General features: G+C 43.4%; 1 protein-coding gene across 2 annotated transcripts; it reads left to right on the top strand.

Annotated features, from left to right (window-relative positions):
- The first annotated feature begins 1,025 nt into the window (after positions 1-1,025).
- Positions 1,026-23,157, top strand: LOC121536663 (WD repeat-containing protein 75-like). Of its 2 annotated transcripts, none has more exons than XM_041844077.2 (20): positions 1,026-1,132; positions 1,575-1,704; positions 1,877-1,942; positions 2,104-2,203; positions 2,989-3,113; positions 3,463-3,533; positions 3,893-4,009; positions 4,130-4,218; positions 8,418-8,576; positions 8,911-9,086; positions 9,372-9,547; positions 9,754-9,905; positions 10,139-10,316; positions 15,319-15,413; positions 15,561-15,656; positions 17,291-17,460; positions 17,726-17,785; positions 17,913-18,059; positions 18,473-18,564; positions 22,918-23,157. In XM_041844077.2, the coding sequence occupies exons 1-20, from the start codon at positions 1,047-1,049 to the stop codon at positions 23,126-23,128; spliced, it is 2,496 nt and encodes an 831-aa protein (XP_041700011.2). In that variant the 5' UTR covers positions 1,026-1,046; the 3' UTR covers positions 23,129-23,157. The 2 variants fall into 2 exon arrangements, with proteins under 2 accessions (XP_041700011.2, XP_041700010.2); XM_041844076.2 differs by having other exon boundaries at positions 10,136-10,316.
- Positions 23,158-23,965: the final 808 nt, after the last annotated feature.

Here is a 23,965-nt window from a genome sequence, read left to right as displayed (position 1 = left end):
AGCGCACGCAAGGTCCCCCTGCTCAAGCCAGCGCATGCCAAGGCCCATCTGAAGTTTGCCAATGACCATCTGGATGATCCAGAGGAGGAATGGGAGAAGGTCATGTGGTCTGATGAGACAAAAATATAGCTTTTTGGTCTAAACTCCACTCGCCGTGTTTGGAGGAAGAAGAAGGATGAGTACAACCCCAAGAACACCATCCCAACCGTGAAGCATGGAGGTGGAAACATCATTCTTTGGGGATGCTTTTCTGCAAAGGGGACAGGACGACTGCACCGTATTGAGGGGAGGATGGATGGGGCCATGTATCACGAGATCTTGGCCAACAACCTCCTTCCCTCAGTAAGAGCATTGAAGATGGGTCGTGGCTGGGTCTTCCAGCATGACAACGACATGAAACACACAGCCAGGGCAACTAAGGAGTGGCTCCGTAAGAAGCATCTCAAGGTCCTGGAGTGGCCTAGCCAGTCTCCAGACCTGAAACCAATAGAAAATCTTTGGAGGGAGCTGAAAGTCCGTATTGCCCAGCGACAGCCCCGAAACCTGAAGGATCTGGAGAAGGTCTGTATGGAGGAGTGGGCCAAAATCCCTGCTGCAGTGTGTGCAAACCTGGTCAAGACCTACAGGAAACGTATGATCTCTGTAATTGCAAACAAAGGTTTCTGTACCAAATATTAAGTTCTGCTTTTCTGATGTATCAAATACTTATGTCATGCAATAAAATGCAAATTAATTACTTAAAAATCATACAATGTGATTTTCTGGATTTTTGTTTTACATTCCGTCTCTCACAGTTGAAGTGTACCTATGATAAAAATTACAGACCTCTACGTGCTTTGTAGGTAGGAAAACCTGCAAAATCGGCAGTGTATCAAATACTTGTTCTTCCCACTGTGTGTGTGTGTATATATATATATATATTAGTGAAATGCAGTAATTTGAGTTGAACGCTTGAGGGCGACTAAGCACCAGCTTTGAATGAACAAGGACAGAAGCATGCCACGTGTTGGTTCAGATGCGAAGGTTCATAGTTCAAATTCGGAAAGATGGTGGAGCACGCAGATATCCGCATGGTTCACCGTGGTGGTAGCAAAATAAACTTCAGGGAGCCAGTCTTTACAAATGATTCCAGGTACGTATGTATTGGTTGCAGTAGACAGCTAAACCTGAACTAAATATATGTCACAAGTATGGTATGGACGCGAACTGTGGCCCTGGTTAGCTACTGTTGCTAGCTAGCTAGCTTGTGACTGCCCAACTAACGTTATCTAGCTACAACATAGCTAACAATATTCTAAACCGCAGAGAAACGTATCTCTTATTTCCGAATTCTAGCAAGCCACCGATTCAACTAAGGTAGCTAGCTGGCTACTGTACTATGGATCAAAATGAAATGTTAATTTACGTTACCGGTATGTTTAACGTTAGCTAAACAGCCAGATAGCTAAACTTGCATTTGCTTTTTAGCTTGCTTGCTAGTTAGCTAATCACAATAAACAATCAGGCATCTAGCTACATTGAATCTGGAATAACCGTAGTCTGTAAACTGATTTCTCTCCGGTCGTTTTCGGCAGGTTCCTTTTGTGTGCCGCGGGGGAGTCAGTGAAAGTGTACAGTACCAGCACAGAGGAATGCATCCATGATTTGCAGGGACACACTGACCTGGTGACAGGCGTTGTCCTCAACCCTTTAAACCACCTGCAGGTTTGTCAATACAGTTGCTATATATACGTGTCTGCAAACTTTGTCTGATCAGCAACATGTTTATTTCTAAAGAAACATGGTTTGTTGTCGCTCCTATGGTTGGGTGTCGGAGGAGTGTTTGTTCATTGCAATGTTTTGAGTGTAGACGTGACATTGTTGCACTCTCTTGCAGGTATACTCGTGCTCAGCAGATGGCACTGTCCGATTGTGGGACTTCACGGATGGCATCCTCATCAAGGTACTGCCACAGCAGCATTCTAAACCAAAGTCCGTTTTAATCACTGCTTCCTGTTTGCTTGATGTGTAAATAACAATTTGTTATTAACTGACTTGCCTAGTTAAATAAAATAAATAACAATAAGTAAATGTGCTTATATTACTTACTATGATACTTTTCAGACCTTTATTATCGGGTATCCCATCTACTCCATTTACGTCTCGGAAAAACATGGAGGAGTTGTTTTTGTCGTCGTCCCCATGGCAAATTACAAAAGCTCTGGTAAGTATAGATGCACTTTGATATGTGAGTGTTTCCATACAGCCGCTACACAGTAGGTAGTGTAAAGCATAGCTCAGAGAATTTTCGACCAACCTTGGCAGGACTTCCTGACTTCGAAGACACCACGTCTTCTAAACTTCCATGTCTAGTTGCAGGGGGTTCGTTTGAATTTAGAAAATGCTCCGTTATTAAATTAAATCCATGAAGTAATCCAACAATGTGTACGCCTCTATCTTGTCTATTTCACATCGTCTCTCATTGATTGAGACAGGTGGGTGTCCACCCCAAAGTGCCAAATGTCATGTTGACACCTGTCTCGATCAATGAGATGATTTGAAATAGACAAGATGGCGGTGTACACATTGTTGAATTACTTCATGGAGCAAAACATTTTATATAATAACGGAGCATTTTCTATATTCAAACGGACCCCTTGGAACTAGACATGGAAGTTTTAGAAGACATGTTGTCTTCCAAGTCGGGAATTGAGGAAGTATCGCTAAGTAATGGTAGGTCGAAAATTCTGTGCTATGCGTTACTCTACCTACTGTGTAACGGCTATATGGAAGCGTTCACATATCACTGCTGTTTCAAAGTGTAGCTATGGTAAGTGCAAAGCAGGGGTTGGCATGTTCTCCTCAGTTGTCCTTTAGCCTATATAGTGCCTTTTTGCAGTCACAGTAGGTGTTCTTTTAAGTCAGGTGACTTCTAAGGAATTGCTCAACAAAATGGTTTAGAATATTGAAGAGGGTGACCTCTGACCTGTATGTGGTGTGTGTCTTCAGAGCAGTTCCAGCTGGTGGCTGTTCATCTGCCCCGCAGTGGGGACCAGGAAGTAGAGGCACGAGAGCTCTCGGCCGTGCTCTGTGATGTCAGCCCCCACCCTGGGGCTGCCTCCTTTGGCAGAGAGGTACGTGTAGTAGGCCTATACTTCGTGTACCAGGTACTCCAGTAGCAAACAAGTCTCTGGCAGCAAACGACTTATCCAAGGGTAATACTTAAACCATAATGATTGCTTTTGCAGGAGACATTACAACAATCTTTATGCACACTCTTGTCATAGTTTGCACATTGTTGAGTTTAGCAAAAAGGCGTGACATGTTTTATTACCACCTTCAATATTGACGGCAGGTTTTTACTTGAAACCTTGGGTGTACTCCTAGGAAACAAACAGGCCGAAACAGGGAGGGACCCCCCCTGAACACCATTTACAACGGCGTGCTAATGAATATAATGCTCCTCTTGTTTCTTTCTCACAGGGTGAATACATAGCTGCCGCCAAAGATTTACAGCTCGAGGTATTTTTCTTCAAAAAGCAGAAGTCTTACAGGTAAACACTATTCTCGCCCATCAGGAGGCTGTCCCCTTCAATGACAGCAAGCATGAATGGTAATGTGTGGTTTTGTCTCTCTGGCTAGTGTTTGTGCAGCACAAGTCCAAACACGCTGAACGGCAGCTTATCTGTTGGATGAGTGGCCTTTCTGCTTGTCTGTGGTCAGGAGTGGGAGTTCAGCCAGCCCTCTCCATTGTTTTGAGCATCCCCTCCTCTGTAAAAGGGCACTAATAAGCATCAGGAGGATTCATTACATGACAGTATTTTATGGGGGATTTGACATTGCCCAGATAACATTGCTCATCACTTAGTCATAGCACTCATTCAATTGTATTGTTTGTTTCTGTGCCCCACAGGTTTTCCCTGAAGTCTGGGATAAAGAAAGGGGTCAAGAATGCCTTCACCTGTGTCTCGTGCCACCCTAAAGAGGACTGTATTGCCACAGGTCACGCGGATGGCAAGATTCGCCTGTGGTGAGTGATGCTGGAAGAACTTAGAGACCATGCACAAACATGGCCTCACCAAAGACCAAATCTAGGGGAAACCCTTGATTGGTATCACTCACAGTCAATATTATTTCCCTGTCTTAATAGGAGAAACTTCAACCAGAAGAAGGAGTACACATACTCCACCCTGCATTGGCACCACGGGGCAGTCAACACACTGCGCTTCACCCCTGAAGGTAATGTAACAACTGACCTCATAACTGTTGAATTATACCTAGACATATCATCTCTGATCACTCTTCCCCAATAGGCGGCCGTGGGTGATTTTTTTTATTTGGCCCCTCAAGTCTTCTGAGCAAAAAAATTAAATATATATATATACAATGCATTTAGAAAGTATTCAGACCCCTTGACTTTTTACACATTTTGTTAAGTTACAGCCTTATTCTAAAATGGATTACATTATGAATTTACACACACTACCCCATAATGACAAAGCGAAAACATAAGTATTCAGACCCTTTGCTATGAGACTGGAAATTGAGCTCCGGTGCATCCTGTTTCGTTTGATCATCCTTGAGATGTTTCTACATCTTGATTGGAGTACACCTGTGGTAAATTCAATTGATTGGACATGATTTGGAAAGAAACACATCTGTCTATATAATGTCCCACAGTTGACAGTGAACGTCAGAGCAAAAACCAAGCCATGAGGTCGAAGGAATTGTCCGTAGAGCTCAGAGACAGGATTGTGTCGAGGCACAGATCTGGGGAAGGGTACCAAGTTTTGCAACATTGAAGGTCCCGAAAAACACAGTGGCCTCCATCATTCTAAATTGAGAAGTTTGGAACCACCAAGACTCTTCCTAGAGCTGGCTGCCTAGCAAAACTGAACAATTAGGGGAGAAGGGCCTTGGTCAGGGAGGTGACCAAGAACCCGATGGTCACTCTGACAGAGCTCCAGAGTTCCTCTGTGGAGATGGGAGAACCTTCCAGAAGGACAACCATCTCTGCAGCACTCCACCAATCAGGCCTTTATGGTAGAATGGCCAGACGGAAGCCACTCCTCAGTAAAAGGCACATATTACGTTACAGCCTTATAAAAAAATGTATTCAATTGTTTTTTTCCCTCATCAATCTACACACAATACCCCATAATGACAAAGCAAAAACACGTTTTTAGTAATGTTGGCAAATGTATAGAATGGAAATATCACATTTACTTAAGTATTCAGACCCTTTACTCAGTACTTTGTTGAAGCATCTTTGGCAGCGATTACAGCCTTGTCTTCTTTGGTATGACGCTACAAGCTTGGCACACCTGTATGAAAATGTATGCGCTCTGGATAAGAGCGTCTGCTAAATGACTAAAATGTAAATGTATTTGGAGAGTTTCTCCCATTCTTCTCTGCAGATCCTCTCAAGCTCTGTCAGGTTGGATGGGGAGCGTTGCGGCACAGCAATTTCCAGGTCTCTCCAGAGATGTTAGATCGTGTTCAAGTCCGGGCTCTGGCTGGGCCACTCAAGGACATTCAGAGACATCCCGAAGCCGTTGTCTTGGCTGTGTGCTTAGGGCCGTTGTCTTGGCTGTGTGCTTAGGGCCGTTGTCCTGTTGGAAGGTGAGCCTTCGCCCCAGTCAGAGGTCCTGAGCGCTCTGGAGCAGGTTTTCATCAAGGATCTCTCTGTACTTTGCTCCATTCATCTTTCCCTCGATCCTGACTAATCTCCCAGTCCCTGCCGCTGAAAAACATCCCCACAGCATGATGCTGCCACCACCATGCTTCACCGTAGGTATGGTGCCAGGTTTCCTCCAGACATGACACTTGGCATTCAGGCCAAAGAGTTCAGTCTTGGTTTCATCAGACCAGAGAATCTTGTTTCTCATGGTCTGAGAGTCTTTAGGTGCCTTTTGGCAACCTCCAAGCGGGCTGTCATGTGCCTTTTTACTGAAGAGTGGCTTCCGTCTGGCCACTCTACCATAAAGGCCTGATTGGTGGAGTGCTGCAGAGATAGTTGTCCTTCTGGTAGGTTCTCCCATCTCCACAGAGGAACTCTAGAGCTCTGTCAGAGTGACCATCCGGTTCTTGGTTACCTCCCTGACCAAGGCCCTTCTCCCCCGATTGCTCAGTTTGGCCGGGCAGCCAGCTCTAGGAAGAGTCTTGGTGGTTCCAAACTTGCTCTGTCAACTGTGGGAACTTATATAGACAGGTGTGTGCCTTTCCAAATCATGTCCAATCAATTGAATTGAATTTACTACATATTCCATTGTTGGACATAAGACAGTAACATCACCAGAAAATGAGCTGAAAGTTATTTTAATTTAGGAAATCTGTTCCCAAGTATTCCGACGCATAAATAGAGGCATTCCAGCCACTCCCTACTGCTTCAAGTCCCCAAGACATTTCTTTGAACTATGGGGGACCGAGCCTTCTGCTTCCTTGCCCCTCGCCTATGGAATGCTCTCCCTGACCATCTGAGAGCCGCTCAATCACTCTGAACTTTTAAAATGGCCTTAAAACCCTCTTCTATAGACTATTTTTCATAGTCCTAGTCCCAATCTAAAATGTATTTAGCACCTAGCCCACTAATGCTATTTTACCTGCCTTGATTCCAAATGTAAACTCAGCCAAAAAAGAAACGTCCCTTTTTCAGTACCCTGTCTTTCAAAGATAATCCGTAAAAATAAAATTAACTTCACTTCATTGTAAAGGGTTTAAACACTGTTTCCTATGCTTGTTCAATGAACCATAAACAGTTCATGAACATGCACCTGTGGAATGGTCGTTAAGACACTAACAGCTTACAGATGGTAGGCAATTAAGGTCACAGGTATGAAAACTTAGGACACTAAAGAGGCCTTTCTACTGACTCTGAAAAACACCAAAAGAAAGATGCCCAAGGTCCCTGCTCATCTGCGTGAACGTGCCTTATGCATGCTGCAAGGAGGCATGAGGACTGCAGATGTGGCCAGGGCAATAAATTGCAATGTCCGTACTGTGAGATGCCTAAGACAGCGCTACAGGGAGACAGGACGGACAGCTGATTGTCCTCGCAGTGGCAGACCACGTGTAACAACACCTGCACAGGATCTGTACATCCGAACATCATACCTGCGGGACAGGTACAGGATGGCATCAACTGCCCGAGTTACACCAGGAATGCACAATCCCTCCATCAGTGCTCAGCCTGTCTGCAATAGGCTGAGAGAAGCTGGATTGAGGGCTTGTAGGCCTGTTGTAAGGCAGGTCCTCACCAGACATCACCGGCGACAACGTCGCCTATGGGCACAAACCCACTATCGCTGGACCAGACAGGACTGGCAAAAAGTGCTCTTCACTGACGAGTCGTGGTTTTGTCTCACCAGGGGTGGTCGGATCCGCGCGTTTATCGTCGAAGGAATGAGCTTTACACCGAGGCCTGTACTCTGGAGCGGGATCGGTTTGGAGGTGGAGGGTCCGTCATGGTCTGGGGCAGTGTGTCACAGCATCATCGGACTGAGCTTGTTGTCATTGCAGGCAATCTCAACGCTGTGCGTTACAGGGAAGACCTCCTCCTCCCTCATGTGGTACCCTTCCTGCAGGCTCATCCTGACATGACCCTCCAGCATGACAATGCCGCCAGCCATACTGCTCATTCTGTGCGTGATTTCCTGCAAGACAGGAATGTCAGTGTTCTGCCATGGCCAGCGAAGAGCCTGGATCTCAATCCCATTGGGCACGTCCGGGACCTGTTGGATCGGAGGGTGAGGGCTAGGGCCATTCCCCCCAGAAATGTCCGGGAACTTGCAGGTGCCTTGGTGGAAGAGTGGGGTAACATCTCACAGCAAGAACTGGCAAATCTGGTGCAGTCCATGAGGAGGAGATGCACTGCAGTACTTAATGCAGCTGGTGGCCACACCAGATACTGACTGTTACTTTTGATTTTGACCCCCCCCCTTTGTTCAGGGACACATTATTCAATTTCTGTTAGTCACATGTCTGTGGAACTTGTTCAGTTTATGTCTCAGTTGTTGAATCTTATGTTCATACAAATACAAAAAAAAACATGTTAAGTTTGCTGAAAATAAACGCAGTTGACCGTGAGAGGACGTTTCTTTTTTTGCCTAGTTTGTTTTAATTTTTTTCCTCAGTAGAGCTTTGAGAACCTTCTAATGAAAAGCACTATACAAATTAAATGTATTATTATATGTGCTCGTATCCAAATGTAATCAATGTTTGAAATTATTGTTTTTGTCATACTATATCTGTTTGGGCTTCTTGCGGTCAGTTTGAAGTGTCAAATTATTTATGACGTTCCGGCCCCCCGACCATCCGCTCAATAAAAAATATTATCCCGGCTGAATGTAATTGGGGACCACTGCTCTATGCCAACTGTTTTCATGGTGGAAGGATTCTGACCAGTGGCGTGACTCTTTGTTTCCTCTCCTGTTCTGTAGGTACTAATCTTCTGAGTGGGGGCATAGAGTCAGTGCTGGTCCATTGGCGTTACAAACAGGAGAACCAGAAGGACTTCTTGCCGCGCCTGGGCGCCGCCATCACACACATAGCCGTGTCACCTGACGGTTCCTTGTTCTGCACCTCGCACTCTGACAACAGTAGGGACTGTTACACCCTGTTACAATAATTTCACGGTTCATCTCTCCTCCCTCCCTTGAAGTAATCACTGATCTGACATGACTGGATTGGTCACTGCTATGTACCGAATCCATGTTTGCACCTATCCAATCACGTTAGATCAGTGATTCTTCAAGGAAGGATGCTTAAATCGGGTCAGGATCCTAAGTCTCACACTTACAAGGGACAGCGGCCATACGTATTCACTCTGTACGTTATTTTGTCAACTGCTAGAAAGGTTTTAGGAATATTGAGCGCTCAGTCTGTAGACCTAACCCATTTTTTCTCTCCCTGATTCTCGGTCACTCTCTCAAGAGATCACAATCATTCAGAGTTGTGTTAAAGTGTCGGCCGTCATCCAGGGGCTGGTCAAAGGCGAGGGTGTGTGGACCAACCTAATTATCGACCCGCGCAGTAAAGCTTTGGTGCTCAATGGGAAACCAGGTCACCTGCAGTTCTACTCTCTCCACCACGACAAGCAACTCTACAACGTAAGCACGTCTTTATCTACAGGAGCTGTCAATAAAAACCACGATACACTGTCCTTGTAAACTTGGGCCAGGGAGTTACCTATGAATGTTCTTGAACTTTGCCGCATGACTCGTAGAAATGGAATGACAAAATTATTTGAATATCCATTCTAATTTATATGGCCTGAGTCTTGGAGGTCTGGTTTTGCTCATTTGTCATGAGCAAAAAATTGAACTATTTGATAATGAATGAACTCTTATCAAGCTAATGAAAATTATTTGACTGTATTTCTCTTCTACCTTCAGTTGGACATAGTACAGCAGGAGTACATCCACGAGGAGGGTCTGGACCAGTTTGAGGTGGTCAAGGCGGCGTTTGACACCCACGGTGACTGGCTTGCTACAGTGGAGGAGAGGAGAAAAAAAGGCTCTGAGCTAGAGGTCAATTTGAAGCTGTGGGCGTATGACAAGCTAACTCAGAGGTACTATTTATTTATAAGCCTGGTTGCATGATGTACATGTCTTCATATCAACATGTTGTGGCATTTTTGTCATGCTTGTCCATAACATGCCCCTTAGTTATTGCTGTTCATACATTTGGCTGTAACCCTGATCAATTTGTGATATATTTAATTATGTGGTGTCCATCTTTCACCCACTCTCCACCCTACCTCGTCCCCCTCTGTAGTTTTGTGCTGAACACCACAGTCACAGCTCCCCACGAGGACCGGATTACAGCCATGTTCTTCAGCCCCTCACCAGAGACCACCATGCTGGTAACCACTAGCCTCGACGGCCACTTCAAAGCCTGGCTGCTGGCAGACCACTCAGACACCAAGGGTAAGTAGTCCCGAGGTGGTTCTTTCTACGGGGTTTGATTTTTGGTTTGGATCATTGAGCCTTATGGCCAGGATTTGGCAAGTCTGCCTATATAATAGGGCCTTGGAGACCTGCTAGTTATTGTAGACTGACACATGATTTGCCTAATCAAGGTATTGATGAGCTAAATCAAATTGATGCTCTAACATTCTCCCTGGCTTTTCCTTTCTCTGTATCCGTCTGATGACCAGCAGAGGGCGCCTTCTGGTCATGTGACTTTGTGGGTGGGTATCATCTCCTGAAGCCCGGCTGCTGCTGCTTCTCGGCTGACGGTTCCCTATTGGCCGTCGGCTTCCAGGAAGTGGTGACTGTGTGGAGCCCCGCTTCCTGGGAGCTACTCACCACACTGTCCCAGCCCCCAGGCGCCATCAGGTCAGAACACACGCTTATAAACGGACACACACACTTGCAAACATTCACAGACTGATACAAGTATACACAAACACACACGACTATTGAAACGAGCAGACATTTCAATTACTTTTCTAACAAAAAACGAATATGTTAGCAGATGTAGCAGTCTATCGACAAACAAGATGGCCTGACACTAGAAAAGTCTAGGCCTCATTGGACCACTAGCATTTGTATTAGTTTATGTAACTGTAGACTATGTACAAACGAAACACCACAATTCAAGTGTTTAAAGTCCATTAAATAAACACCATAACAAAGATAATTCATTCATTAAGGGCATGTCTTAAGGAACATTATGCATTTCAAAAGAACAGAGTGGCATACAGTATTTTCAGTCTAAATATATTACTATGCTTGGAGTGTTGCAGTGCACACCGGGAGCGCATTAAATCGTGTTAATTCTGCCAAAAAGTTAGATTTTGAAATGGAGCTCAACGGGTAATCTTTAAGAGTTGTTTGGCAAGGAGAGGTGATTTAGAAACAGCAGAACCTGCTCTCTTTAATACTATATAGACATCAAACCGTCTTACCTGCTTTTGACTCTGTAGAATAATTTTAAAATGTCCCTTTTTGCTGCTGCAATTCATGTCTATTCCAAGCTGTGCTGTTCATCAGATTCTTCATATAGAATTGAATATATTCTTTCCCATCAGACTATTGTCAATTTTATCTTGTCTGTAGGCTAACTCCGTGAAATTTGTTTCGATATTGAATGACGGGCAGGGAGAACTGCTTATAACACATTGTTTCTAATAACGGCAGTGTGTTATATAGACTTACTTAGGAAAAGTCAAGGACGGGGGGACATTTCTTAAAAAATGACTCTCGGCTTTCCTAGTGTTAAACTAACAGTTATGACTCGTGATATGAACTTAGGTTCCCATTTCCGTTGTTTACTTGTTTAACACCCTCCATGGTACATACAGTTCCTTCAGAATGTGTTCACACCCCTTGACCATTTCCACATTTTGTGTCACAGCCTGAATTTAAAATTGATTAAATTGAGATTGTGTCACTGGCCTACACACAATAGCCCATAATGTCAGTGTAATTATGTTTTTAGAAATGTTTACAAATTCATTAAATGAAAAGGTGAAATGTATTGAGTCAATAAGGTATTCAACCCCTTTGTTATGGCAAGCCTAAATACATTCAGGAGTAAAAATGTGCTTAATGAGTCACAAGTTGCATGGACTCACTCTGTGCGCAATAATAGTGTTTAACATGATTTTTGAATGACTACCTCATCTATGTACCCCACACATACAATTATCTGTAAGGTCCCTCCGTCGAGCAGTGAATTTTAAACACAGATTCAACCACAAAGACCAGGGAGGTTTTCCAATGCCTCGCAAAGAAGTGCACCTATTGGGAATGGGTAAAAAAAAAACATGGTGAAGTTATTAATTACACTTTGGATTGTGTATCAATACACCCAGTCACTACAAAGATATAGGCGTCCTTCCTAACTCAGTTGCCGGAGAGGAAGGTAACCGCTCAGGGATTTCACAATGAGGCCAATGGTGACTTTAATACAGTTAGGGAGTTGAATGGCGGTGATGGGAGAGAACTGAGGATGGATCAACAACATTATAGTTACTCCACAATACTAACCTAATGGACAGTGTGGAAAGAAGGAAGCCTGTACAGAATAGTAATATTCTAAAACATGCATCCTGTTTGCAATAAGGCATGAAGTAAAACTGCAAATACGTTTGGTCCTGAATACAAAGTCTTATGTTTAGGGCAAATCCAACACATCACTGAATGTCACTCTTCATATTTTTTTCAAGCATGGTGGTGGCTCCATCATGTAATGGGTATGCTTGTCATCAGCAAGAAAATAAATGGAGTAGAGCTAAGCACAGGCAAAATCCTAGAGGAAAACCTGGGTCAGTCTGCTTTCCAACAGACACTGGGAGACCAATTCACCTTTTAGCAGGATAATAACCTAAAACACAAGGAATTGCTTACCAAGATGCCATTGAATGTTCCTGAATAGCCTAGTTACTGTTTTGACCTAAATTGAAAGATTGAAATTGAAAATCTATGGCAAGACATGAAAATGGCTGTCTAGCAATGTTTAACAACCAATTTGACAGAGCTTGAAGAATTTCTAAAAGAATGTGCAAATAATGTACAATCCAGGTGTGCAAAGCTCTTAGACTTACCCAGAAAGACTCACCGCTGTAATCGCTCCCAAAGGTGTTCGTAACATGTATTGACTCAGGGGTGTGAATACTTATGTAAATTAGATTTCTGTATTTATTTTTCAATAAATGTGCAAACATTTCTAAACATATTTTCACTTTGTCATTATGGGCTATTGTGTGTAGATGGGTGAAAAAATAAGATTGAATCCATTTTGAATTCAGGCTGTAACAACAATGTGGAATAAGTCAAGGGGTATGAATACTTTCTGAAGGAACTGTAAGTCTGTAATATTTGACCTCGCTAGCACAAAATGAGTGCACTTTATGGAACAAAAAAAACAAGTTATATTGGCCAGCCATGTCAACTTGGGAGTCAGAACCTGCTGCGCAAAAGCGCTTCCCCGCAACAGCCCCCCCACGTCTTAGGTCAGTGAGTGCAGAAAAGTAGTATTTGGTGTTGAGTCTTACTCAATTGCATGCCAGAGCTGCCTAGCTGCAGCCTGCAAATACATACAAACTGGTTTTAGTGCTGGTATTCACAATGGCCCCAAGCCATTGCATACATTGATAGTCAACTCTATATCACTTTCAATTATTTTACCTCCATGAGGACGTCATGTACAGTGCTGTGAAAAAGTATTTGCTCCCTTACACTCAATAACTGGTTGTGACACCTTTAGCTGCAATGACTGCAACGAAATGCTTCCTGTAGTTGTTGATCAGTCTCTCACATCGCTGTGGAGGAATTTTGGCCCACTCTTGCATGCAGAACTGCTTTAACTCTGTGACATTTGTGGGGTTTCAAGCATGAACTGCTCGTTTCAATTGGGATTTAGGTCCTTCAAAACTTTACATTTGTTGCTTTTTAACCATTTTCATGTAGACTTGATTGTGTGTTTTGGATCATTGTCTTGCTGCATGACTCAGCTGTGCTTCAGCTCTCTGTTGGATGACCTGACATTCTCCTGTAGAATTCTCTGATACAGAGCAGAATTCATGGTTTCTTCTATTAAGGCAAGTCGTCCAGGACCTGAGGAAGCAAAGCATCCCCAAACCATCACACTACCACCACCATGCTTGACCGTTTGGTATGAGGTTCTTACTGTGGAATGAAGTGTTTGGTTTTCGCCAGACATAATGGGACCCATCTCATCCAAAAAGTTGACTCAAGCACCTGGAAGCAACTGGATGATCATCAAGACTGTTCTATGGACAGATGAGTCAAAAGTATAACTTTTTGGACGACATGGGTCCTTGCGAAAACCAAACACTGCATTTCACAGTAATGGTATCTGGTATTTTATTAGGATCCCCATTAGCTGTTGCAGAACCAGCAGCTACTCTTCCTGGGGTCCACACAAAACATGAAACATGACATAATACAGAACAGTAATAGACAAGAACAGCTTAAGGACAGAACTACATAAAAAATTTTTTAAAGGCACACGTAGCCTACATATCAATACATACACACAAACTATCTAGGTCAAATAGGGGAGAGGCGTTGTGCCGTGAGGTGTTGCTTTATCTGTTTTTTGAAACCAGGTTTGCTGTTGAGCAATATGAGATGGAACGGAGTTCCATGCAATAATGGCTCTATATAATACTGTATGCGTTCTTGAATTTGTTCTGAATTTGGGGACTGTGAAAAGACCCCTGGTGGCATGTCTGGTGGGGTAAGTGTGTGTGTCAGAGCTGTGTGTAAGTTGACTGTGCAAAAAATTTGGGATTTTCAACACAATGTTTCTTTATAAAAAGAAGTGCTGCAGTCAGTCTCTCCTCAACTCTTAGCCAAGAGACTGGCATGCATAGTATTTATATCAGCCCTTTGATTACAATGAAGAGCGAGACGTTCCGCTCAGTTTTGGGCCAGCTGCAGCTTAACTAGGTCTTTCCTTGCAGCACTGGACCACACGACTGGACAGTCAAGATTAGACAAAACTAGAGCCTGCAGAACTTGCTTTTTGGAGTGTGGTGTCAAAAAAGCAGAGCATCTCTTTATTACGGACAGACCTCTCCCCAACTTTACAACCATTGAATCTATATGTTTTGACCATGATAGTTTACAATCTAAGGTAATGCCAAGTAATTTAGTCTCCTCAACTTGTTCAACAGCCACACCATTCACAGTAAGAACCTTATACCAACAGTCAAGCATGGTGGTGGTAGTGTGATGGTTTAGGGATGCAGCTGAGTCATGCAGCAAGACAATGCAAAACGCACAATCAAGAATACATGAAAATGATTTGATGTTTTGGAATGGCCTAGTCAGTCAAGACCTAATCCCAGTTGAGATGTTGTGGCAGGACTTGAAACAAGCAGTTCATGCTTGAAAACCCACAAATGTCGCTGAGGTAAAGAAGTTATGCATGGACGAGTGGGCCAAAATTGATCTGATAACATTCAGTATAAAAAAATATGTGGAAGTAGACAATTAGAAGGGGGCCAAATACTATTTCACAGCACTGTATAGGGATATCTCTGCCTCGTATGTGCTCAGAGGGATGTAGGCAATTGCTGGTACAGATGGCTGTGGAAGTCAAGCACTGGGACTCTGCACCGTTATTCCAGCTGCCCATTGTGTAACCGCCTCCTATGGATTTTCTGTTCGGTGTTTACATGTGGTCTGAACTTAAATTATTTCAGGTGACTGCATTTGTAGTTGGAGCTCTGGTGTGGAAAAGCTTCTTGCCACTAATCCTGTGAAATATGTTTGGAGGGTGGTGGTATATTCAGGGGAACTTTGACAGTACGGTAAGAGACCGGTGACAGGGTTTGAAGGTTAACAGACTCTTTTGATCCACCAGGGACCTTTGTTTTGGACGGTTAAGCTGTTCCAAGTACCTGTTGGGGACCAGCACCAAGAACCAACTCTGCTGCTGGAACCTCCTCACCTGCTCACGTAAGATGTTGCTCTGACATGTGTGCTTGTGTGCAACTGTCCTATAAGCAACACATCCATGACAAAAAAATAAAACAAATCTGTTCAATCCATAAACCTAACTTTTCTCTTTCTACATTTGTATCTCTCTTTTCTTCTCTATCTCAGTGGAGTGGAGTACCCCCATGGACGTGAGCCTACTCCAGACCGACCCGCTGTCTGAGAACATGGCTGCCTTCTGCAATCAATCTGGCAGCTCAGACTGTGAGTGCTACCTAGTTTCTGGTGCTAGCTACCAGTACCAACATAACTATTTTGCCTAGTTTGGCTTATATTATGTTTGCCACACACACTGCATGGGCCCAAAGCTTAGCTAATTGCACATGGCAGGGTCCCCTAGGTATTCTATAATACAGTTGAAGTCGGAAGTTTACATACACTTAGGTTGGAGTCATTAAAACTCGTTTTTCAACCACTCCACAAATTTCTTGTTAACAAACTATAGTTTTGGGAAGTCGGTTAGAACATCTACTTTGTGCATGACAAAAGTAATTTTTCCAACAATTGTTTACAGACCGATTATTTCACTGTATCACAATTCCAGTGGGTCAGAAGTTTACATACACCAAGTTGACTGTGCCTTTAAACAGCTTGGAAAATTCCAGAAAATTATGTCATGGCTTTAGAAGCTTCTGATAGGCTAATTGACATCATTTGAGGCCTACCTTCAAACTCAGTGCCTCTTTGCTTGACATCATGGGAAAATCAAAAGAAATCAGCCAAGACCTCAGAAAAAAATGTGTAGACCTCCACAAGTCTGGTTCATCCTTGGGAGCAATTTCCAAATGCCTGAAGGTACCACGTTCATCTGTACAAACAATAGTATGCAAGTATAAACACCATGGGACCACACAGCCATCATACCGCTCAGGAAGGAGATGCGTTCTGTCTCCTAGAGATTAACTTACTTTGGTGTGAAAATTGCAAATCAATCCCAGAACAACAGCAAAGGACCTTGTGAAGATGCTGGAGGAAACGGGTACAAAAGTATCTATATCCACAGTAAAAACGAGTCCTATATCGACATAACCTGAAAGGCCGCTCAGCAAGGAAGAAGCCACTGCTCCAAAACCGCCATAAAAAAGCCAGACTACGGTTTGCAACTGCACATTGGGACAAAGATCGTACTTTTTGGAGAAATATCCTCTGGTCTGATGAAACATAAATAGAACTGTTTGGCCATAATGACCATTGTTATGTTTGGAGGAAAAAGGGGGTGGCTTGCGAGCCTAAGAACACCATCCCAACCGTGAAGCACGTGGGTGGCAGCATCATGCTGTGGGGGTGTTTTGCTGCAGGAGGTACTGGTGCACTTCACAAAATAGATGGCATCATGAGGAAGGAAAATGATGTGGATATATTGAAGCAACATCTCAAGACATCAGTCAGGAAGTTAAAGCTTGGTCGCAAATAGGTCTTCCAAATGGACAATGACCCCAAGCATACTTCCAATGTTGTGGCAAAATGGCTTAAGGCTACCCGAAATGTTTGACCCAAGTTACACAATTTAAAGGCAATGCTACCAAATACTAATTGAGTGTATGTAAACTTCTGACCCACTGGGAATGTGATGAAATAAATAAAAGCTGAAATAAATCATTCTCTCTACTATTATTCTGACATTTCACATTCTTAAAATAAACTGACCTAAAATAAGGAATTTTTACTAGGATTAAATGTCAGGAATTGTGAAAAACTGAGTTTAAATGTATTTGGCTAATGTAAACTTCCGACTTCAACTGTATGTGCTGTAGCCTTGTCATACGGTAGACCCAACCAAGTCCAAATCTAAATAGGTAAAATGGGCTTCACTCATCAATGTCCTCTCCTCCCACCAGTGTTTGTGTTCAAGCCCAGCGAGCCACGGCCCCTCTACTCCCAGAAGGCTTTGTGCACGGGCAAGGTGCAGCACGCCGTCTTCGCGCCGCGCGACCAGATGCTGGAGAGCTGCGAGGAGCGCACGCAGTGGCTCAACAGATCCCAGCTCTACTTCGTCACCCAACACATGGTGAATATATAATACACACTGTCTCCAGACTCATGATTTCCTCTCCTCGTCTCCTTTCCTTTGTCACCACTAATAGATTAAAGGACTGGACATGTTGTGTTCCAATTCTAACCTTGAAGTGATAAGTTCCCCCAAACTACTAAATTACATTGAAAGTAAAGAAACCGTTAATCTGGGGTGATGGCGCATGCTCGGGTTTTACTACTTATTCCACTGGCAGGTAACTAACCACAGAGTTCTGTCTGACATCCTCTCTCCATTGTAGGATTTGTTGACATTTAGCACCAAGACTGAGGAGGACAGACTGTTGGCATCCAGGAAACAGGTACAATCCCACTTTTTTCCAAAACGGTTGCGAAACATATTGTCGTTCATTTAGTAATTTATTTCTGTAACAATGTATAGCATTCCCTGCGTCAGTTCTGACTATTTGTTTTTGGGGTGTTTTTCAGCTCGTGGTAGACGACAGTGTTGCCGTGACGCCTTTCTACCTGTTGCTAGGGAAACACAGAATGCAGCAACTGGAGAAGCAGGAAGTGCTGCCCAATCCCATGGCAGAAAGGACTCAGCTCCCACAGGGCTCCATTGCCATCAAGGAGGTGTGTGTATTCATGCAATGTTCACTGGCTGTTAATTTGCTGACCTGTAAATAAGCCAGTGTTTCTACATTCTGCAGTGTTGGACCTCAAAGTTCATGTTTAGTTTTGCTAGAAGGCTTAAATAATGTGCCAAGTATTTGTATACTTCCAAGCAGTGAACTACTGACTCTACTGAGCTCACTTTAGATGCTAGGTGAGACGAATTGGTCTGCAAACATTCCCAGAAAGTTAATCAATAAATGTTTTATTGGCTAATAATTGTAAATGTATACTGGTAACACTTACTTGATTCTCTCAAGAACCCAGCTTAAAACATTTTAGACGAGGGTATTGATCATTGCCCTGAAGGACATAGTTAGTGAGCAATAAGCATCAGGACCTCCGCATAACTCACTCTTCTCTCTCTCCCTCAGCTGCTGCACACCCCAGCCCACGTCCTGCCTTCAGCCTCGTTCCTCTGCGCCATGTTCGTCCGCTCCCTGCTCATCTCCAGCTCCTCTGCCAGGTGAGTCCAGTAACTAGTAGTTACTTTATTGTTCCAGACAAGAAAATGGTTTGTGGCATACAGTGTAAAAAAGAAAATGACATATTGACATAGAATCACAATGAATAGGTTAATCTACATTCCCCTGAAAACAATGGAGAGGTCAAAGTGGTATGGTGACGATGACCTTACACCCTAGCACAGTGTTTCCCAACCCTGGTCCTCGAGTACTCCCAACAGTACACATTTTATTGTAACCCTGGACACCTGATTCAACTAATCATCAAGCCCTCAATGAGTTGTATGAGGTGTGTTTGTCAAGGGCTACAACGAAATGGTGTACTTTTGGGGGTACTTGAGGACCAGGGTTGGGAAACACTGCCCTAGCAGACCCTTTCACCAGTCCTCCTCTGACACATCAGAGCAGATGAAGGGAAGGAGACAAGGTGAGGAAGCCAGTTTGACGGTGGGGATGGTGTTCTTGGGGTCATAGGCAGCATTCCTCCTCCTCCAAACACGGCGAGTTGAGTTGATGCCAAAGAGTTCGATTTTGGTCTCATCTGACCACAACACTTTCACCCAGTTCTCCTCTGAATCATTCAGATGTTCATTGGAAAACTTCAGACAGGCCTGTATATGTGCTTTCTTGAGCAGGGGGACCTTGCGGGCGCTGCAGGATTTCAGTCCTTCACGGCATAGTGTGTTACCAATTGTTTTCTTGATGACTATGGTCCTAGCTGCCTTGATCATTGACAAGATCCTTCCGTGTAGTTCTGGGCTGATTCCTCATCGTTCTCATGATCATTGCAACTCCTCGAGGTGAGATCTTGCACGGAGCCCCAGGCCGAGGGAGACTGACAGTTATTTTGTGTTTCTTCCATTTGCGAATAATCGCACCAACTGTTGTCACCTTCTCACCAAGCTGCTTGGTGATGGTCTTGTAGCCCATTCCAGCCTTGTGTAGGTCTACAATCTTGTCCCTGACATCCTTGGAGAGCTCTTTGGTCTTGGCCATGGTGGAGAGTTTGGAATCTGATTGATTGATTGCTTCTGTGGACAGGTGTCTTTTATACAGGTAACAAGCTGAGATTAGGAGCACTCCCTTTAAGAGTGTGCTCCTAATCTCAGCTCGTTACCTGTATAAAAGACACCTGGGAGCCAGAAATCTTTCTGATTGAGAGGGGGTCAAATACTTTTTTCCCTCATTTAAAATGCAAATCAATTTATAAAAATGTTTACATGTGTTTTTCTGGATCTTTTTGTTGTTATTCTGTCTCTCACTGTTCAAATAAACCTACCATTAAAATGATAGACTGATCATTTCTTTGTCAGTGGGCAAACATACAAAATCAGCAGGGGATCAAATACTTTGTTCCCTCACTGTATACTTGGATGTGTAGTGTCAGCGTTTGTTGCTGGCTTGTCATACCTAAATTTGCTTATCTTGCTAATGAAGAAGTCATTGAAGTAGTTGGCAATATCAGTGGGTTTCGTGATGAATGAGGCATCTGATTCAATTAATGATGCAGCCGAGTTTCCCTTTTTTCCCAAAATGTCATTTAAGGTGCTCTAAAGCTTTTTACTATCATTCTTTATTTAATTTATTTTTGTTTCATAGTATAGTTTCTTTTTATTTAGTTTAGTCACATGATTTCTTAATTTGCAGTACGGTTGCCTATCAGTTGGGCTGCCAGACTTATTTGCCTTACCTTTCGCCTCATCCCTCTCAACCATACAATTTTTAAATCCAAGGGGATTTAACAGTTTTTAGTCATTTTCTTAATGGGTGCGTGCTTATTAGTAACTGGAATAAGACATTTCAAGTGCAGCGTCTGGTTGCTCCTCATTACACACCACAGACCAGCAAATATTCTTTACGTCATCAACATAAGAATCACTACAGAACTTCTTGTATGACCTCTTATACACTATATTAGGCCCAGCCTTTGGAACTTTGGTTTTCTTAGATATGGCTTCTATATTGTGATCACTACATCCTATGGATTTGGATACTGCTTTTAAAGCAAATTTCTGCAGCATTAGTAAAGATGTGATCACCCAGAAAATATACTTCTTTATCACATACATTTTCAAGCATTTTACACATATTATCCAGATACTGACTGTTAGCACTTGGTGGTCTATAGCATCATTCCACAAGAATGGGCTTTAGGTGAGGCAGATGAGCCTGGAGCCATATTACTTCAACAGTATCTAACATGAGATCATCTCTAAGCTTTACAGGAATGTGGTTCTGAATATAGACCGCAACACCGCCCCGTTGGCATTTCTGTCTTTTCGGCAGATGTTATAACCATGTACAGTGAGGGGGAAAAAAGTATTTGATCCCCTGCTGATTTTGTACGTTTGCCCACTGACAAAGACATGATCAGTATATAATTTTAACGGTAGGTTTATTTGAACAGTGAGAGACATAACAACCAAAAAATCCAGAAAAACACATGTCAAAAATGTTATAAATTGATTTGCATTTTAATGAGGGAAATAAGTATTTTTCAGATGTTCCGAGCTAGCCCTCCTGATGTCGTTTGACCCCAAATGGACTATGACAGCGTCAGCTCCTGGTATCTGTCGTAGAACAGTCGGAAGCAGCCTTGTGATGTCCTGTACTCGTGCTCCTGGGTAGCACAGGGTTTTTGCATTGGGAATTGAGATGTTTCTCACCATAGAGCTGCTGGTGATGTTGAATGGGCCGGTCTCTCAGGAAGAAGGCACCGGAACCTCTGGATCCAGGGCGGCAAAGCTGTTTCTGGTCTGTGTCAGGTCCGGCCTTAACATCTCCAAGGAGACCCCCGTTGACAGAGGACGCTTTCATTGATTTCCACGGCAAGTGACATATCTCCATGGCTGGTTGGTTGGGTCGAGAACAGCTCCGTTCACCAGGGAAGGGGGAGACCCCTTCGGGGATGGATCCCTGCTGAGCACCGGCCAGTCGGCTGTGGAGAGCCGACACAGCGGCAACAATTCCACCAGACCAGAGTGGCGTCCGGCTACTGGGGTGGAAGAAAAAGAAAAAGTAGGCGGGTGTGGATTCCCCAGTAGCTTGTGTAGGTTTGCTACTTGCTTGCTAAGAGTAGCCACTTCGCCCCTGTAGTCCTCCGCAAGCAAGCAGTTGCTACATTGAAAGTCAGCGCGGTCCACATTGTCCCGGAATAAACACAGCTCCTGTAGGGCTGGAAACGTTCACTAGCGACCTCCATTTGAGACCGCCGTGCCAGCTAGGCTAGCTGGGCTTCCGTGTCTCTCCCCCTGTGCGGAATCTGGCAGGATCCCGGGACAGACAGCAGTGCTCACAGCAACTAAGCCCAACAGAGTGGCAGTATCCAAAATAAAAGTGTATATAAAAACACTGTCAGCTTTACAAAAACAATAAACCGTGGTCTCTCGTTCAGCTTTTAGCTTTCAACAACATGTCGCGCTCAGATGACGTCAGGTGACTGTCTGCATGACATCCAGTAAGCATGGTGTCTGTGTTGACATTGCTCAGGGTCAAGGGTCACTAAGCCAAAGGCCTGATGGGAGAGAATGCTCTGGTCCTGGCAGCAAGGCTGAAGACACTCATTTTCTTGTTCATCTTTGAAATGTTTTTCAAACCAACAATATGCCAACATAATTTTTTTTCAAATGCTGACCTAAAGGATCCATAACAAAATTTGATTTGTTTTTCAAATCAATTCAAATTTGATGTCACATCCTTCGTAGACTAACAGTGAAATGCTTACTTATGGGTCCTTTGACAACAATGCAGAGTTAAAGATCAAGAGAAAAAATTCAGACATAGTGACGAGGAATAAATACACAGTGAATAACACTAATGAGTTAAAGTAACGTGGCTATATACAGGGAGTACCAGTACTGAGTCGATGTGCAGGGATATGAGGTAATTGTAGTAGATATGTACATATATGTAGGGTTAAAGATACTAGGCAACAGGATAGATAATAGACAGTAGCAGCAGCGTATGTGGTGTGTGGCATCAGTATGCATGTGTGCGCATGTTGTGTGTGTGTGTTGGGATGTATGTATGAGTGTGTGGGTAGAGTCCAGTTCGTGGACTCCCCCAGGTCTTTGTTTTAAGTGAGAATTTGTTCTGTCAATATAATCTTAAACCTAAAAGGTTACATAGGTACAGTAACAAACAGTACATCTCACTTCCTTGAGAAAGCGGGCTGATAATGCGCTTTGGGTCAAAACTCACCCATATGCTAGACAATACTATGGAAAATCAAATTTTATGCTGACTGTTTAATATTTTGGATTACTTGTTTAATCATGTTTGGTCACGAGCCCTGCGCTGAGGGCTCTTGCCCCACTTACATGTGTTTGTTTTGTTTTTTTTGTAAATTGCTGAAGAGAGGAAAAAGAACCTGAAGAAGAGGAAATGGAGAGTGAGAAAGAGGAAGAGGACTCCGAAGGGGAAGCAGACTCCCGTCAGGGGGAGTCGGCAGCATGGGGCCCATCCAAGGAGTTGGGGGCACCAGCTCTCACCAAAGCCCAGGAGAGGGAACTGAGGAGAGTGAAAACATTTGACCACAGCTGGCTCAGCAGCCTCCTGGACTGTTAAGCGTGACCAAGCCCAAACACACACACTTTTCCCATGGCTATATTTTCATGTAATAAAATATATTTCAGTTTTCAAATGTGTTGTATCATGCTTGTTTCTGGCATTGCCCCCAAGAATGTTTTAGTTTTGATTCACTTATCAAAGAAGCTAGTGCAATCAATTTTATTCATACACTGTGTGTCAAGGTTGCTGCCATATACATTTTCCAGTTTGCCTATACATTCATGGATGTACCCGTCATGGGTGGCTCTAAATGGATGTAAATGTCATGGGGGGCTGGTAGCCTAGCAGTTAAGAGCAGAAAGGTTGTTAGTTCCAATCCCCGAGCCGACTAGGTGAAAAATCTGTCTGTGCCCTTGAGCAAGGCACTTAACCCTAATTGCTCCTATAAGTCGCTCTGCATAAGTGTCTGCTGAACAACTGTAATGTATGTAAATGTATGGTGACTACAGAAAGTATTCATACCTCTTGATTTATTCCACATTTTGTGTTACAGCCTGAATTAAAAATTGAAAAAAATCTAAACTTTTTTTTGCAAATGTATTAAATGAAATCCAGAAATATCTAATTTACATACAGTGCATTCAGAAAGTATTCAGACCCCTTTACTTATTCCACATTTTGTTACATTACAGCCTTATTCTAAAATGGGGAGGAGAAAATAAATAAATATATATATATATATACACACACACATATACACAGCTCTGGAAGAAATTAAGAGACCACTGCAAATGTTTCTTAAATCAGCATCTCTACATGTATGACAGCCATTCCATTCCAGTGTCTTTTGAATTCCAACACAGGCACACCTCATTCTACTGAATTAGGTACTGA

Source organism: Coregonus clupeaformis, chromosome 23, assembly GCF_020615455.1.
Source record: "Coregonus clupeaformis isolate EN_2021a chromosome 23, ASM2061545v1, whole genome shotgun sequence".
NCBI classification, from domain to species: domain Eukaryota; kingdom Metazoa; phylum Chordata; class Actinopteri; order Salmoniformes; family Salmonidae; genus Coregonus; species Coregonus clupeaformis.
This window is presented reverse-complemented; position numbering and strand designations above follow the sequence as displayed.

Excerpts from the sequence above, each read along its gene's own strand:
- LOC121536663 (XM_041844076.2), top strand. The coding sequence starts at position 1,047 with ATGGTGGAGCACGCAGATATCCGCATGGTTCACCGTGGTGGTAGCAAA. Across the intron at positions 8,577-8,910 it reads CACCTCGCACTCTGACAACA|AGATCACAATCATTCAGAGT; the intron begins GTAGGGACTGTT and ends CACTCTCTCAAG. Across the intron at positions 18,060-18,472 it reads GCTCCATTGCCATCAAGGAG|CTGCTGCACACCCCAGCCCA; the intron begins GTGTGTGTATTC and ends TCTCTCCCTCAG.